Source organism: Sesamum indicum, linkage group LG10 (assembly GCF_000512975.1).
Source record: "Sesamum indicum cultivar Zhongzhi No. 13 linkage group LG10, S_indicum_v1.0, whole genome shotgun sequence".
Classification (NCBI taxonomy): domain Eukaryota; kingdom Viridiplantae; phylum Streptophyta; class Magnoliopsida; order Lamiales; family Pedaliaceae; genus Sesamum; species Sesamum indicum.
This window is the reverse complement of record NC_026154.1, coordinates 4313541-4329444: the sequence shown is the minus strand read 5'-3', so window position 1 is coordinate 4329444 and position 15904 is coordinate 4313541. Positions and strand designations below refer to the sequence as shown.

The 15904-nt window shown below is 34.8% G+C and overlaps 2 protein-coding genes across 2 annotated transcripts; one reads left to right on the top strand and one right to left on the bottom strand.

Moving 5' to 3' along the window:
• Nucleotides 1040-6114, top strand: LOC105172070 (probable LRR receptor-like serine/threonine-protein kinase At3g47570). Its single transcript, XM_011093408.2, has 4 exons — nucleotides 1040-2091; nucleotides 2999-3361; nucleotides 3535-5517; nucleotides 5646-6114. Exons 1-4 carry the CDS (start codon nucleotides 1173-1175, stop codon nucleotides 6032-6034), a joined length of 3654 nt encoding a protein of 1217 aa, XP_011091710.1. The 5' UTR covers nucleotides 1040-1172; the 3' UTR covers nucleotides 6035-6114.
• On the bottom strand, nucleotides 6884-8877 carry LOC105171908 (putative pentatricopeptide repeat-containing protein At1g12700, mitochondrial). The gene has a single exon (XM_011093164.2). It carries the CDS (start codon nucleotides 8750-8752, stop codon nucleotides 6932-6934), a length of 1821 nt encoding a protein of 606 aa, XP_011091466.1. The 5' UTR covers nucleotides 8753-8877; the 3' UTR covers nucleotides 6884-6931.

Sequence of the window (15904 nt, the reverse complement as noted above, 5' to 3'; positions counted from 1 at the left end):
CCCATAATATTACAATAAAATAACATCCGAGCCATTAATGATGTTCGAATTCATAAATTTAGAATCACGGGACTTCGCCGTTACCAATTAAATTAGGTCTTATAAATTATTGAAAATATATCTTTTTTACGACAGGTCAACAGGAAAAGACAAACGAAAAGATGAGCAAGTCTTCAACTTTGGAAAAGTCCATAATTGAGTTTGAAAAAATGCTTAAAATTACATGGAAGTGGGGTATAAACAGTTGACGTATGAGGAGAGAATTCCTATTTCTGGAGTCACATTCATTGGTCTTCCTTTGTCTCTATCAAGACAATACACAAATCAATTATGTCCCTGTCGGAATCTCTCCAAACAAATTCTTTTCAAGTAAATTTGGGTAATTATATTATTTTAATTGGGATTGATTTGAAACCAGATCATATTCATACTGGGGGAGGTCTTTGTTTATAATTCTCTTATATTTAAATTAATAGGTGGTAAGAAAAATGATAATAAAAATTTAAATTTATTAACGTAACAAAGTTTGCACCTATTGTTTATAGGTTTGTCCCAATTGAATATTTTTATGTCAACCTCATGCTCAAAAATGATTTAGTGATAACGATGAGTATTGAAAATGATCATAATTAAAGACCTTAAATGAATAAAACGATCCAGAACTTATTTGAAAATTAATAACTATTAATTCAAGACGACTTTTGTAAGGTATCCCGCATCAATTTTTATACCTTGATCCTTTTATTTGCTTTGCCCACTACTTTTTTTTTTTTTTTTTCTTTTGTTCCTTTCACATTCAAATAAAAGAGCAAATTAAATTACACTTTCAGTCTAGGAGTTTAACACTTTTAGTTCTCTACTTTACGAGATTCTAAAAATAATTTCAAAATTAAGAAAATTCTATGCTTTATTGAATTTTCAAAATGGTCCAAAAAATTGGAAAAACTACACATTTAGTCCCATAAATCTTGAAAAAACGGAGGACTAAATGTGTCGTTTTTTCTCAATTTTGGGACCCTTTAAATTTCGGAAAGTAAGTAACTAAATATGTTGAATTTTCTATTTTATGGGACTACAAGTGCAGTTTCGCCGAATACAAATGTAGAAGCTAATTAAGAGACTACAAATATTCCTCACTATGTCACCATCTTAATTCCCTCTGCCGCAGTTCAATGGGAAGAAGAACCTGTTCCCTGTTAGCTTCAACCTTCATACTATGTTTCTTGTTGACTTCTTCACTTACTTCATCCAAGAATTTGAATATCATCACCGATCAAACTTCGCTTCTCTCCCTGAAATCCCATCTCCACTTAGAACCATCCGATATTCTGAGCCAAAACTGGTCTACTCCCTCCGATGTCTGCACCTGGGTCGGAGTTTCTTGCAGCCGTCGTCATAATAGGATCACAGCCTTAAACATTTCAGACATGGGCCTAAAAGGGACCATCCCTCCCCACCTAGGGAACCTGTCGTTCCTCGTCTCGATCGACATGAAAGGCAATAGTTTCCAGGGAAACCTGCCTGTAGAGTTAGCTCAACTACGCCGTCTAAGGTTTCTTGATCTCAGTTCCAACAACTTCACGGGACAAATTCCGGCCTCCCTCGGTTTCCTGTCGGAAATCCAGAGCCTGTCTCTTAAAAACAACAAATTTTCAGGTTTCATACCTGCGACCATCTTCAATCTGTCGAAGCTTGAGATGTTGGAACTGTCATTTAATTCTTTGGGTGGGAAATTACCTGAACAAATCGGCAAGCTTCAAAACCTCATGGTTTTGAGCATTCAGTACAATCGGCTGACAGGTTCTATACCATTTGAGCTTTACAATGTTTCCAGTTTGGAGACGTTGGCCCTGACAAATAACAGTTTGTCTGGTGAACTTCCTGATGACATTTGCGGCCGTCTTCCGGGACTTGAGGCCATTTATCTGTCCTGGAATGCTATATCTGGGCGTATTCCGGTTAGTTTTCCAGAATGCCGACGCCTCACACTTCTGTCGTTGTCGAATAATGCATTTGCTGGGCCGATACCCAGGGAAATCGGGAATGTTACGATGCTTGAAGCGGTCTATCTTGGTGGAAACTACTTAACTGGTACGTTCTTTATTAAGAGGAAATGCCGACGTACAAATATTTTTTCCCACCACAAAAGTAGAACTCATCTCAAATAGGCACATATTAGAAAAAGAGAGAGAAAGGGATAATTGTACTTTGCTGGATTGAGGTTTGATGTAATTACATATAAATCATTTATGCTCTATAAAATTACTTTTAATACCTTGAGGTTTGATGTAATTATACGTAAACTCCTTATGGTCTGTGAAATTACATCTAGTACCTTGAGGTTTGTTTTTGTCTAACAAATAGGTCTCTCCGTTAGTTTTCACTAAATTTGTCGTTGTTAACAACAAAACTGAATGAAAATCGATGTTTACATTCGATTGATTTATTAATAACTTATTGCATATCAAATAAATCTTTTTGTGACTAAACTATTCTCATAATATCTCCTAATATGTATTAACATGTGAAGATGTATAAAATAATTTGATGATAACAAGATTTATTTAAGCTAATATAAATCAATAATAAGTCAATCGAGAGTAAATATGAATTCTTATGCATCTTTTTGTTAATATCATCAATATTCGGTGAATTTCGATTGGACGAATAAACTTATTTGTTAGACAGGAGCAAATTTCAGGAGTATTAGATATAATTTTTCAAACTATAGAGATCCACATATAATTACACCAACTGTGCAGTAACGGGGATGTAATTATCCCTTGAAACAAAAAAGAAACTCATTGCCGCTGTTTCAAGAGTTGAACTGTCCCTTTTCAAGAAGTTCAAGTAATCAAATACCGTTTTCTCTCTCTCTCTCTCTTTACCTATGAATGTTTTCAAATAAAGTGTTGCAATTTACACATCACATGTTGATTGTAGTTTACAAGAAAAAAAGTTAAAGAGTAGTAAGTAAAATTGGATGATTTTGATACAGGTGAAATTCCAGAAGAGATTGGTAATCTCCGTAGGCTGCAGCTTTTGAGTATGGAGCTAAACATATTCTCCGGCTCCATTCCCCTTTCCATATTCAACATTTCTTCATTGGTATTACTTGATTTAGCTAGGTCTGGTCTTTCTGGTACACTGCCCTCCAACATGTGTTCTCATCTCCCAAACCTTCAATACCTCGAACTCCACTATAATGATTTGTATGGCCCTATACCTTCAACTTGGGACGGCTGCTCACGACTCCAGGATTTATCTCTCCGCGATAGCAATTTCACTGGCTTCATACCAAGAGAAATCGGAAATCTCACAATGCTGAGAACGCTGCGTCTTTTCCATAACAGGTTAACAGGTGAGAGAAGTTTTGAATTTACTAACACAAGATCATGAACTCCTCCCCCACTCCCCCGTGGTTGGAACAGTGCACATTACACGCACATGACCAGCTTTACTGTGTAAAATTTTCTGCTCATTTTATATAACCTTGGCAGTTTCCTAACACTGATTGCAATTATAAATTGGCAGGGGAGATACCGCGGGAGCTCGGTAAACTGCAACAACTAGAGCAACTCCATCTTGCTGTGAACTTGTTAACTGGTTCTATACCAGAAGAGATAGCCAACATCTCAACATTGACATTACTTGCACTTACAGCGAATCGACTTTCTGGTAGTCTTCCGAAAAGTATAGGCAGTCGACTCCCTGATCTCGATTTAATATCTCTTGAGACTAATCTTCTCAGTGGACATATACCTGACTCCATTGGAAACTCATCGAAACTCACATACATAAACCTTGGAAATAATCATTTCAGTGGTACAATCCCCAGCTCACTTGGCAGTTTACGACTCCTTCAACATCTATACGTGCATGGAAACAATTTGACAGGGCTGAGCTTCATCACTTCCCTAGCTAACTGCAGATTCTTGACAGATTTCTGGATGCACAATAATCGTGCTGACGACTTTCTTCCGCCTTCCATTGGAAACCTCTCCACATCTTTGAGGGTCTTTCGTGCCCGGAATAGTACAATAAAGGGTAGCATTCCTAATGAAATTTCAAACTTAACTAGTTTAGTAGAGCTAGATTTGTCTAGCAATGACTTGAGTGGTTTTCTGCCATCTGGGCTCGGAAGTTTAGCTTTGCTTCAAGGACTGTCTCTTTCGGACAATAGAATAAGTGGTTCGATTCCAACAGGCATTTGTGAGTTGACCAACTTGGGAGAGTTGCGTTTAAGCAATAATCAAATTTCAAGTCAAATTCCAGGATGCATCGGCAATGGCATTTCTTTGAGACAGCTCTATCTGGATTCCAACAGATTAAGTTGGGGTATACCCTCGAGTTTGTGGAGCCTCAAGAATCTTTTGGAACTCAATCTGTCTTCCAACTTATTGAATGGTTCTCTGTCTCCACAAATAGGAAATTTGGAGGCTGCAATATTGATAGATTTGTCATTCAATCAATTCACACAGAATATTCCAATCACCGTTGGAGGGCTTAACAACTTGATCAACTTCTCTCTGTCTCACAATAGATTGCTGGGATCCATACCCAACACGACTGGAAACATGATAAGTTTGGAAGTACTGGACCTTGCTCACAACAATCTCTCTGGGTCGATCCCCAAGTCCCTGGAGGCACTCAAACATCTGAAAATCTTTAATGTTTCTTACAATTCATTGTCAGGTGAAATTCCCCCTGGTGGTCCTTTCGTCAATTTTACACGAGAATCGTTTATGTTTAACGAAGCTTTATGTGGCCTTCCAAGATTTGAAGTCCCACCATGTCCAACACCATCATTTCACAGGTCCAACAACAAAATACTCCTTCTAGCTCTAACGATACCGTTAGGTGTCTTAGGCATTCTTGCTGCACTAATCTTGGCATTGACAGTGATCAAATATCGAAAGAGACGTAAGGTTCCAACCAGGGGAGCTTCATTCCAAGGCGCAACACATGGAAGAATATCATACTATGAACTTCTAAGAGCCACTGATGGTTACAACGACAACAACTTGCTCGGTAGAGGGAGTTTTGGAGCCGTCTACAAAGGGATTCTTGAAGATGGTACGATCTTGGCAGTCAAAGTGTTCAACTTAGAACAAGAAGCAGCATTCAAGAGTTTCGATGCAGAATGTGAAGTGCTACGTAATATTCGCCACCGTAATCTCACCAGAGTCATCAGTAGTTGCTCTAACCATGAATTTAAGGCCTTAGTGCTGGAGTACATGCCCAACGGCAGCCTAGAGAAGTGGCTGCACTCTGATGACTATTTCCTGGACACGACTCTTAGACTGAACATAATGATAGATGTGGCGTCTGCATTGGAATACCTTCATCATGGCCTTACAACAGCAGTGGTTCATTGTGATCTGAAGCCGAGCAACGTCTTGCTGGATGAAGATATGGTTGCGCATTTGAGTGATTTTGGTATTGCCAAGTTGTTGGGGGATGATCAGAGCATTTCTTATACCAACACCTTAGCGACATTCGGTTATATTGCGCCAGGTTAGGCTTCTAAGTTCTAACTCTTCATTCCAGTCTAAGGAAACTTCGAATTTAGCGAGGATTTGTAACTAATAATATCTGTTGTTGTAGCGACCGACTGACGTACGTACTTTTGTGCTGTTGTGCAGAGTACGGATTGGAGGGAATAGTTTCAACAAAGTGTGACGTTTATAGTTATGGAATATTGTTAATGGAGACATTTTCAAGGAGAAAGCCCAGTGATGAGATGTTTGATGAGGAGATGAGCATCAAGCGTTGGATCTCCAATTCTGTAGGAGATGATGGGATTGTCGGAATTGTGGATTCCAAGTTATTAAGTACTGAAGATAGGTTTTACAATGAGAAGCTAAGTTGCCTATCATCTCTCATGGAATTAGCACTCAATTGCTGTGAAGATAATCCTCAAGATAGACCTGGAATGTCTCATGTTTTAGCAGCATTGAAAAAGATCAAGCTTCGGTTTCTTGACTACGGTACATCGACACAGTTCGAATACAGTTTTTCTACAAAATTATAAGTACATATTTTGTTGTTGCAGCTGTATTTATAAGTACATAGACTCCTATTGCGAAATTTTGCACAAATACCTTTTATAGATATATCTGTGTAACTTACAAAAGATAAAAAAATATTTATGTAATTAAATGTCGATGTCACACATTTGCATAATATTTGGATTGAGTGTTTTGTTGTGTTTTATGGAGATAGAAAGAAAAAAACAAAGATAAATAAATATGTGTTAAAGATAGTATGTATGTTTGGATTTGTTTTTGGAGATAATTTAAAATAAGAATTATATGTTTAATGTTGTGTTTGGGAGACAAAAATTACTATTCATTATCGAATCATTGTCAAATTATGTCTTTTTTATATATATTAATGTATATGTGTGTGTATATATATATATGTATGTATTTATGCTAAAATAGTTAAAAAACACCGAAAATGAGGTATTTTTAAATATTAGCGAACATTGAGTATGCTTTGACTTGTCTCCAAACCAAAAATGAAAACAAACGTGACGCTTATCTCTCTCTCAAAAATGTGAGAAGAGCCAAAGTTGGTTGGGATGCCATTTCCTTGGTGAACCACAACTGCTTCATTATTTTAAATTTTAAGGCGCCATTGCAAAAAAGAAAATTCTTTTGACACATGATGTAGAAAAAAATATAAATAAGAATTATGGTAAATTATACCGGCATCCCCCAATATTAGTTCTAATTACAAAATACCCTATTATTTGCAAATTATAAATGCACTAATAAGGTTGACCCTCCTATTATCTTGATTTTGGCATTTCATTAGATGTTCTTGGCAGTGATACACCTATTCTTAAAACTTCACAACATTTGCCGACAGAAGATCAAATTATAAACAAAGTAACAGGTGAACTCACGCTCTGTTCAAGCTATATCTAGAAGCCAAATAGATTTTCATTTTTTGGAACAACTTTCTTAATAAGTTCCAGCAGAACATCGTCTTTTCGTTGCAGCTGATCAAGTAACATGTATGCAGTAGATGCATCAAGTAAGAACCCCCTTTTGTGCATTTCCTCCATGAGGGGCATTGCATTGTAAAGTTCATTTCTCTTCAGAAAACCCTGAATCATGACTCTGTATGTCACACTATCAGGTGCACAACCACTTTTCTCCATTTCAGTAAGCAAGACTTTTACATCCTCTACAAGTCCTTCTTGACAAAGTGAACCAATAATCATGCTATATATGTGGGTGTTGGGTTGCAAACCTTTGGAAGGAAGTTGATTAAAAAGATCTCTGGCGATCTCAAGTTTTCCACCTTTGCATAATCCATCAATGACGATACCATATGCAATTATACCAGGATTAACACCTGTGTCTTCCATCATGCATAGAAATGAAAATGCTTGAGCAATCTGCTGAGTTCTGCACAAGCCATCCAACAAGATAGTATAAGTCTGTAAATCAGGCATTATACACCGAGCTTCCATATCGTTGAAAAGCTTCCAGCCATCAGCAGATCTACCCTTACAAAATAATCCATGTATCATGGTGTTGTAGGTAGCTGTATCATGCTGTAATCCTTTACAAGAAATTTCCATAAAGAGGTGCCAAGCTTCATCGATCTTTCCCTGCTTGCAATATCCATTGATCAAACTATTATAACTAAATATACAAGGCTCAAGTCCCCTTTCTGCTGTGGAATACAATAGTCTTTTTGCTTTACCCATTTGCCCTCGCAAGCAGTATCCATCTATCAGCGCACTGTATGTGACAATATTAGGACAAACCTTTCTTTGCACCATAATTCCCAAAACATTCTCAGCCTCTTCCACCATTCCTTCCTTGCAAAATGCATCCACCAATATATTACAAGTCCACACATCGGGAGAAATCTTGTTATCCAGCATTTTATTTAGCAAGTCTTCAACATCTTTCCATCTACCAACATTGCATAACCCCTGAATCGTTGAGTTATACGTAACAACGTTAGGTGAAATACCCTTCTCGATCATTCTGGATAAGAGATGGAGAGCATCATCAGCCATGTTATGCTTGCACAGACCATCAATCACTGCACTGTAGGCATAAACATTGGGTTTACAGCTCAAGTTTTCAAAATGCCCAAGTAAATCACGGGCAGCAAGGATGTGTCCAGCTTTGGAGAGACCATTTATGACAGTAAGGAACATAACTTCATTAGGTTCACACAGTTTTTCAGACAACAACTTTTTAAACAATTTTTCTGCCTCAGCAATCTCACCAACCAGAAAGAGCCCTTTTATAAGAGTGCTGAAAGCGGTTACATTTGGTTCGCAACCGCGCTTGAAGAAGGTACCCAAGATAGCAAACCCAAAATTCACTCGATTCAGAAGGCAATAGCAATTGATTGCAATATTCATTGTGATCTCATTTACAGGGGCACCCAATTGACGCATTTCGTCGAACAGAGAAAGGGCAACAGAATAGTGTTTCATCTTGACAACAACACTTAACAGCTTGCTGAATTGAAAAACAGAAGGCTGCGGCCGCAATCTCACCATATCACGAAACAAGCAAATAGCATCATCTACCTCATTCACAGAACTGAAATCTATTCTGGGTTTGGATGAAAATGGGCCGTGTTTATGGGAAGAAGTATGAAAAGTAGAAGAGAAAAATGGATCATTGTTGGGCAACACAAAATTACCAGAAAATTGAGGCGCAATTCCTCTGCGAATAAGAGCTATTCCACAAGAAGCAGCCCTCTGCGACATCTTCCTCTGTCAATGGGAATTGGGATTCTCGTCCTTGCAGGTAAAAATTTTAAGAAAAGAGTTGAAAATAATATTGACATTTACATTACGTTCCTCACATGTTTTGTATGGGACTAAAGGGTAATATTGCCTGTATAACTCTTTAACATATTATTTTAGAATAACAACATTTTGATCAATTAAAACCTATAATACACAAACCCCTTAAAAAATTATCTGTTGCAGTATTGAACAAAATATGGATCGGACACTTCTTGAACACGTGTCGGACACAAAAATGGTCAATCCGCAAATAAAAAAAAAAGGAAATAAGAACACAAAATACGAATTATTATATTGTTTCTCCTAATAACTAATTTATTTAGTATTTTATTAGGTATTAAAAACATACAAAGTCAATTGGTGTGGTAGAATTCTAATGGAGATTGAGACATTTAATTTAGATCATAAGATAAGATTATATGTGTGTTATATATAATTAGTTGAGTAAAACTTAAATTCTAAAATGATATATTATAAAAATATGAGTAAAGTAGGTTTTATTATAGTTTTTTTAAGTATTTTTGTCATGACCAAACTAATCTTATTAAAATTACACAATAGATACAATTTTATATGGGAAGAAAATAATATCATGTAACCCTTGTGGGATTTGGAGTGAGTTTAGTAATGATTTTTTTTAATTGAAACGAAAATTAATAGCTGAATATTGTTGGACTGAATTTTGGAATGGTCATGGAATGAGAGGCATTCCTTCTTAATAGACAGCATTCCTAATTATTTAAAACGACTGCACTGTGATTGTTCCTAAGTAGTAATGAATTTTGTACCGCTTGTCATCGACCATTCCTAAATACATTTGACTATCTTAAAATGTAAATTCTTATTTTAGAAACTTTGCTTTTTCTATTCAGAATGGTTTTATTTTTTTATTTTGTTACGTTTTACAACGGTCTTTGTAACATTATTTACATAAATTTGCATGTAAGAAAGACGCGTATTCCCACTTCTTTAGAAATACTTTTTGGCATGAGTACTGTAAGTCAGAGTGATATATTTTGAAATAGGCATTAGAACTGAGTTTGAATCTTCCTGTGGAATAACCTTTAGAATGATTGTGTCCTTGCTTGTAATACATTGTTGGAATGGTTGTAGGATTTTATTTTGGAATGGTTACCATGATATTTTGTCATTGAATTTGGAACAACAGTTATGCTGGTTGAAAAGTTGGAATAACGTTGGAATACTATTTGAACCTTTCATTGTAATATACTTTGGAAGAGTTGTCCTTTGTTACACAAATAGTTCTAGATCGTGTTACAATATCCTATCGTTCTAACTTTGGCACGGCCTTTGGAACATAACTAGTAACAAAAATTGGAACAGTGTTCGAAGGGCCCGGCTGTTCCAAAGTTAAATGATGGAATATGATGTATATATTGGAAATACACATTTATTTATAAGGACAAAAATATAATTTTTATATATATAAGCCATACAATAAATACATACATCCTACCACACTACATAACTTTCCACACCACTATAAATACCTAAAATATTATTTTTTATACCAAGTGACTATTTATTAATTTGACAACTCAATTCACTCTTTCACAAAAATTCTCTCTTTAGACTTAATTTTACCTGGTGAGTTATTGTGCCAAGCATAAAATTCTCGTTTCATCCTTTAATTAAAATTGCAACCACATCATTTATGCCGTCTATAGAAATATATTGCCTTGACATTGAGAATGCAAATCAGATCTCGATGCGATGTTCATGCGGTGAACACCACCCAAAAAACGCAAGTGAATGGTGAAAAAAAAAAAATATTATTGATAAATTATGGTTCATTTAAATTTTAATAGGTGTCAAATAGATTATTCTTATATATCTATTAATAACTTATTAAATGGCCTAATTAATAATTATTTTCAAAATACTTATTGCAATCTTATAATTAGTAACTATGTTGATAAAATTATATTGTGTAATACAAAAATTTAAGAAGAGCTATTCAACCATTCATACTTTTTTTAATGGCATAGATACAATGTTTATCCATGATTTTACGCCTATTTTTTTCGTATTTCAAGAAACAGGTATATGCGGTAATGGTCTCGAAGTAGCTTTTACAATTTGATGCGTGCGATATTCGCACGGGTCCGACGATTTTGAATTTTGACGATGGACTTTGGGCTGATTAAATAAAATAATTTGAGAAATAGGATCTGCAAAACAACATGTTAACACTACGATGCTCTAGTTAGTTTTGAATTTAGGAATAAATAATTGTAGAAATAGATGAGAAATTGAGATAAAAAATAAAAATTTCGTGAGCAAAATATAGCTAGAGTGCAAGTTGAGAGTTGCAGCAAGAATAGCAATGCGATTTCCAGATTCTTGAAGGTGTCCCCGTTGGGGGTACTACCTGTATTTATAGAGAAGACGTCCCCCTTCATGGCGACTCTGCATGTTACCTGTATTTTCAAGAAAAAGGGCAAGAAACCTATGGACAAGGTACAATTCCATCTTATCCTTGGCTTGAAGAGGACTTTTTTTACGTGAAGACTCCTACTCTACAAGGATCCTTTTAGGTCAAGGAGTCCAGAGCCTTGGGGATGCCCTCTTTCTCCTAGGCTGGACCTGGAAGACAGGCTTGTAATCTAACAAACTTTTTACTGGGCTTTCTTCTTAGGCCAATTTTAATAATCTTCTAGTTGAAATATATATATAGAGAGAGAGGATACATAGATAAATGCATCATTAGTGGAAAGTCAATCAACTTGTAGACCAAGATATAGGGTCTTTGGAACTTTTCTTGAGTAGTAAAAGATTCCTTCAAACATATAAAAAAAAAAAAAAAAAAGTAAGTTGATCTTGTCAAACAATGTGGTATTTATTAATATAATATCTTGGAACCATCAATCTTCCTTGAGAATTCAATGCTTATTTTAATTAATTTGTTCACTTCTCATTTTTTAAACTTTAATTGATCTTAAACACCCGTATTTGTGGATAACCTTCCCCTAAATCTACTCTTGAACTTGCGTACTTGATTATGTGCATGCAGATATGTGGGGGCCTGCTAATATTGAAATTCATGGTGAAATAAATATTTATTATCCATAATTGATAATTTTTTCAGGAAAGTCTTTGTCTTTCTAATGAAACAAAAATCTGAAGTATTTGCAAAATTCAAAAATTGAAAAACCTTAGTTGAAAATCAAACAAGAAGAAAACTTAAAGCTTTACGAACTGATAATATTTTAGAATTCTATAATAAATATTTTTCTGATTTATGTGAAGAATGTGGTATTAAAAGACAAAAAACTACCCCCTACACCCTACAACAGAATGGTATTGCAGAAAGAATCAATAGAACATTACTTAACAAAGTTAGATACTTATTAGTTTTGGGTTACCAAAATATTTTTGGAGAGAAGCTCTGTTAACCGCTACATATTTAATTAATAGGTCTTCATATGTGCCTTTACTTGGTAAACTTCCTGAAAATGTATGGACAAATTCTGATGTTGATCTTTCCTCGCTTCGCATTTTGGTTGTTTTGCATTTCCTCTAACAAATGGTGATAAATTGGATCCTAAATCCCAAAAATGTGTGTTTATTAGTTATCTTGAGGGAGTTAGGGGTTATAGGCTTTGGCTTAGAAGTCAGCCTGGTTTTAAAGTTTTAATTAGTAGAGATGTAATTTTGAATAAATTAGAAATGTCATGTCTTTCAAGGTCATCTAAAAATATTGAAGACTACAATATAGAAAATACCTTTAGTAAGGTGAAAGAAATTAGTGAGGATAACCAACAAGGATAGAGGATAGAGAAAAAAATGAACAAATTATAGAAAATGAAAATGAATTCCCTAAAAATGAAGCTTCTGAAAATAATGATCCCAATGTTAATAATTACCAACCAACTAGAGATAGAGAACACAGAGAGCATAGGGTTCCATCTAAGTTCAAAGATTTTCACTTAGCCCTTAACACTGAAAGTTTTGAACCAAATACTTATGAAGAAGCTTTAGAAAGTGCTAATTCAAAACATTGGATTAACGCTATGAATGAAGAAATTAAGTTTTTAAAGGATAACAAGACTTGGGTCCTTGTTCCAAAATCAAAAGATGCTTCTATTATTGACTGCAAATGGATTTTCAAAATAAAACAAGAAAATAATTCAATTCGTTTGAAGCTAGGTTGGTCGCAAAAGGATTCACTTAAAAAAGAGTAGACTAGACTAAAATTTTCTCTCCTATAGTAAAATTTACCACTGTGCGCATTATTCTTGCTTTAGTTGCTCAATATGATTGAGAACTTAAACAAATGGATGTTAAAATTGCTTTCTTGCATGGAGATTTGAATGAACAGATTTATATGAATCAACCTTATAGTTTTGTTGATAATAAAAACTCTGATTTTGTGTGCTTACTGAAAAAATCATTATATGTATTAAAACAGTCTCCTAGGCAATGGAATAAGAAATCTGATCACTTCACGCATTCCTTGAATTTTCAAAATAGTGCTTATGATCCCTGCCTATACTACAAATATGAAAATAATGTTCCTCCATTTTTTGTATTTTATGTGGATGATATGCTAATTACTAGCCCTGATTTAAGCATGATTGAATGTCTTCAAAAGAACTTATGCAAAAATTTTGAAATGAAAAACCTTGGCTATGCCAAGAAAATTTTGGGTATGACTATTGATCGAGATAGAAACAAATTCACAATTTTCTTAAACCAAAAATCTTATGTGATTTCTGTGTTTGGAAAATTTTCAATGTCAATTAAAACTCTTATATGTTCTTTTGGCCGTTTATTTTCAACTTTGTAAAGATCAAAGCCCAAAAACAGATTTTGAAAAAGAACTCATGAAAAACATTCCTTATTCAAATGAAATAGGTTCAGTTATGTATCTAACGGTAAGCACTAGACCCGATATTACATATGCAGTTAGCTGTTTAAGTGGATACATGTCCAATACTCGTATTCCTTATTGTTAAGCTCTTAAATGACTTCTTAGATACTTAAATGGTACTACTAACTCTGGAATAAAATTCTCTAAAAACCTTGAATGTGTAAAGTTAGTAGGTTTTGTAGATTATGCAAATGACAGAGACAGCATAAAATCAACTACTTCTTATGTGTTTACTTTGTGTGGTGCTTGCATTAGTTGGAAATCACAACTCCAAAATATTATTGCACTTTCTACTACTGAGGCTGAAAACATTGCCACTAATGAAGCTTTTAAAGAAGTCATTTGTCTTAAAGGACTAATTAAGGAAATTGGTTTTCTAAATAAAAAATTCACAGTTTTCTTTGATAGTCAGTCAGGAATCCAATTATGTAAAAATTCAGTCTTTCATAATAGAACAAAACACATTAATGTAAGATATAATTTTATTAGAGATATTGTTAACAAAGAGATAATTAGTCTAGAAAAAAATCAAATCTGAAGAAAATCCAGCTGACATGGGCACAAAGTGTCTACCTATTGAAAAATTTAAAAACTGCCTCGTATTCTAATTTTCTCTTGCAGGTTTAACAATGGGACCCAGAGTTCAATGGTTATGATTTAACCCAAGGTGGAAAATGTAAATAAAAAATGGCCCAAACCAAATAGCCCGAGCCCAATTTTTCATTAGAAGGCTTTTAAATCACTAGGCCCAAATCCTATGGGCCATCTAACCCGCCCCCGACCACCAGATTTGCCCCACTCTTGCTGCCTTTTAAATACTTCTCTCTCTCACGACTCTCATAACCCTAATTTTATGCGTCGTCTGCTTCTCTCTCTGACCCTTTAGGTTCTACCCCTTCTCTTCTTATTTTCTCTTCCGCTTCCTCTTTTTCCGATCTTCTTCTCCGGCCATTTAATAGCCAGCCTATTTATACAGCTGGTGTTGAAGTGGTTTGGCAGATCACGAAAAAGGAAGAAATGACCTAACTCTTCTTCTCCCTATTTTCTGACCTTGTTCTTCATACCTTAAAACTTGAAGGCTCAGATCAATTCATAGTCTTTGTGGCCGTGCCTTTGTGGCTCTGTGATATAAACCCTTAGTCGCTCTCCTTGGTGGTTTTGTGGTCTAAAGCCTTGGTGGCTCTGTGATTTCTAAGCAACCGTGAAAAACTAAGGGTTTTTGGCCTTTGGCCTTTGTGGCATCGGATTTGGCTATCTGAACCTATCTTTTACTATTTTTGTTTATATGCATATATTGTCTTTAGTCCTACAGTTTTTAGGATTAAGTTTGGTATTATTCTTTATTTTTGTAAAGCTTGCAATAAGTTTGTATAAGGGTTTCTTCAACCCATAAAAATCTGTAATTTGTAAATTTTTATAATATTGTTGGAGCTTGGTGACCAAACGTATACCCAACAAAATAACATCTGATCCATTAATGATGTTCAAACTCATAAATTTAGAATCACATGACCTCGACTTTACCAATTAAATTAAGCCTTATAAATGATTGAAAATATATCTTTTGACGACATGTCAACAGGAAAAGACAAGTCAAAGATGAGCAAGTCTTGTGAACCTTGGAAAAGTCCATAATTGAGTTTGAAAAATGCTTAAGACTACATGGAAGTGGGGTAGTAAGTTGAAACTACACATCCTCTTTCTGGAGTTCACATGCATTGGTCTTCCTTTGTCCCTATCAAAACAATATACAAACCAATTATGTCAGTGTCGAAATCTCTCGAAACAAATTCTTTTGCAGTAAATTTGGGTAATTATTATTTTAATTGGGGTTGATTTTTCAAAGTACGAGTTTACCAATTAAAACACACCATCATCATATTCATATTGGGGAGGTCTTGGTTTATAATTTTCTTATATAGGTGGTAAGAGAAATAATAATAAAAGTTTAAGAATATTAACGTAATAAAAGTTATACCTATTGCTTATAGGTTTGTCCCAATTGAATAATTTTTTATGTGAACCTTATATTCAAAACTAATTTAGTGGTAACGGTGGATAAATTCATATTAGAGTACAGGCACTGAAAATTGTCATAATTAAAGACCATAAATGAATGAAACGATCCAGAGCTCGTCTGAAAATCAATAACTATTAATTCTATGGAAAGACCATAAGACAACCTTTGTAAGATATCCCCGCATCAATTTTTATAC

What these genes read in the sequence shown, in the direction of transcription:
- LOC105172070 (XM_011093408.2), top strand. Translation starts at nt 1,173, where the DNA reads ATGGGAAGAAGAACCTGTTCCCTGTTAGCTTCAACCTTCATACTATGT. An exon ending in TTTCCATAACAGGTTAACAG is followed by an intron (nt 3,362 to 3,534) that starts GTGAGAGAAGTT and finishes ATAAATTGGCAG; the next exon opens with GGGAGATACCGCGGGAGCTC. An exon ending in ATTCGGTTATATTGCGCCAG is followed by an intron (nt 5,518 to 5,645) that starts GTTAGGCTTCTA and finishes GCTGTTGTGCAG; the next exon opens with AGTACGGATTGGAGGGAATA.
- LOC105171908 (XM_011093164.2), bottom strand. Translation starts at nt 8,752, where the DNA reads ATGTCGCAGAGGGCTGCTTCTTGTGGAATAGCTCTTATTCGCAGAGGA.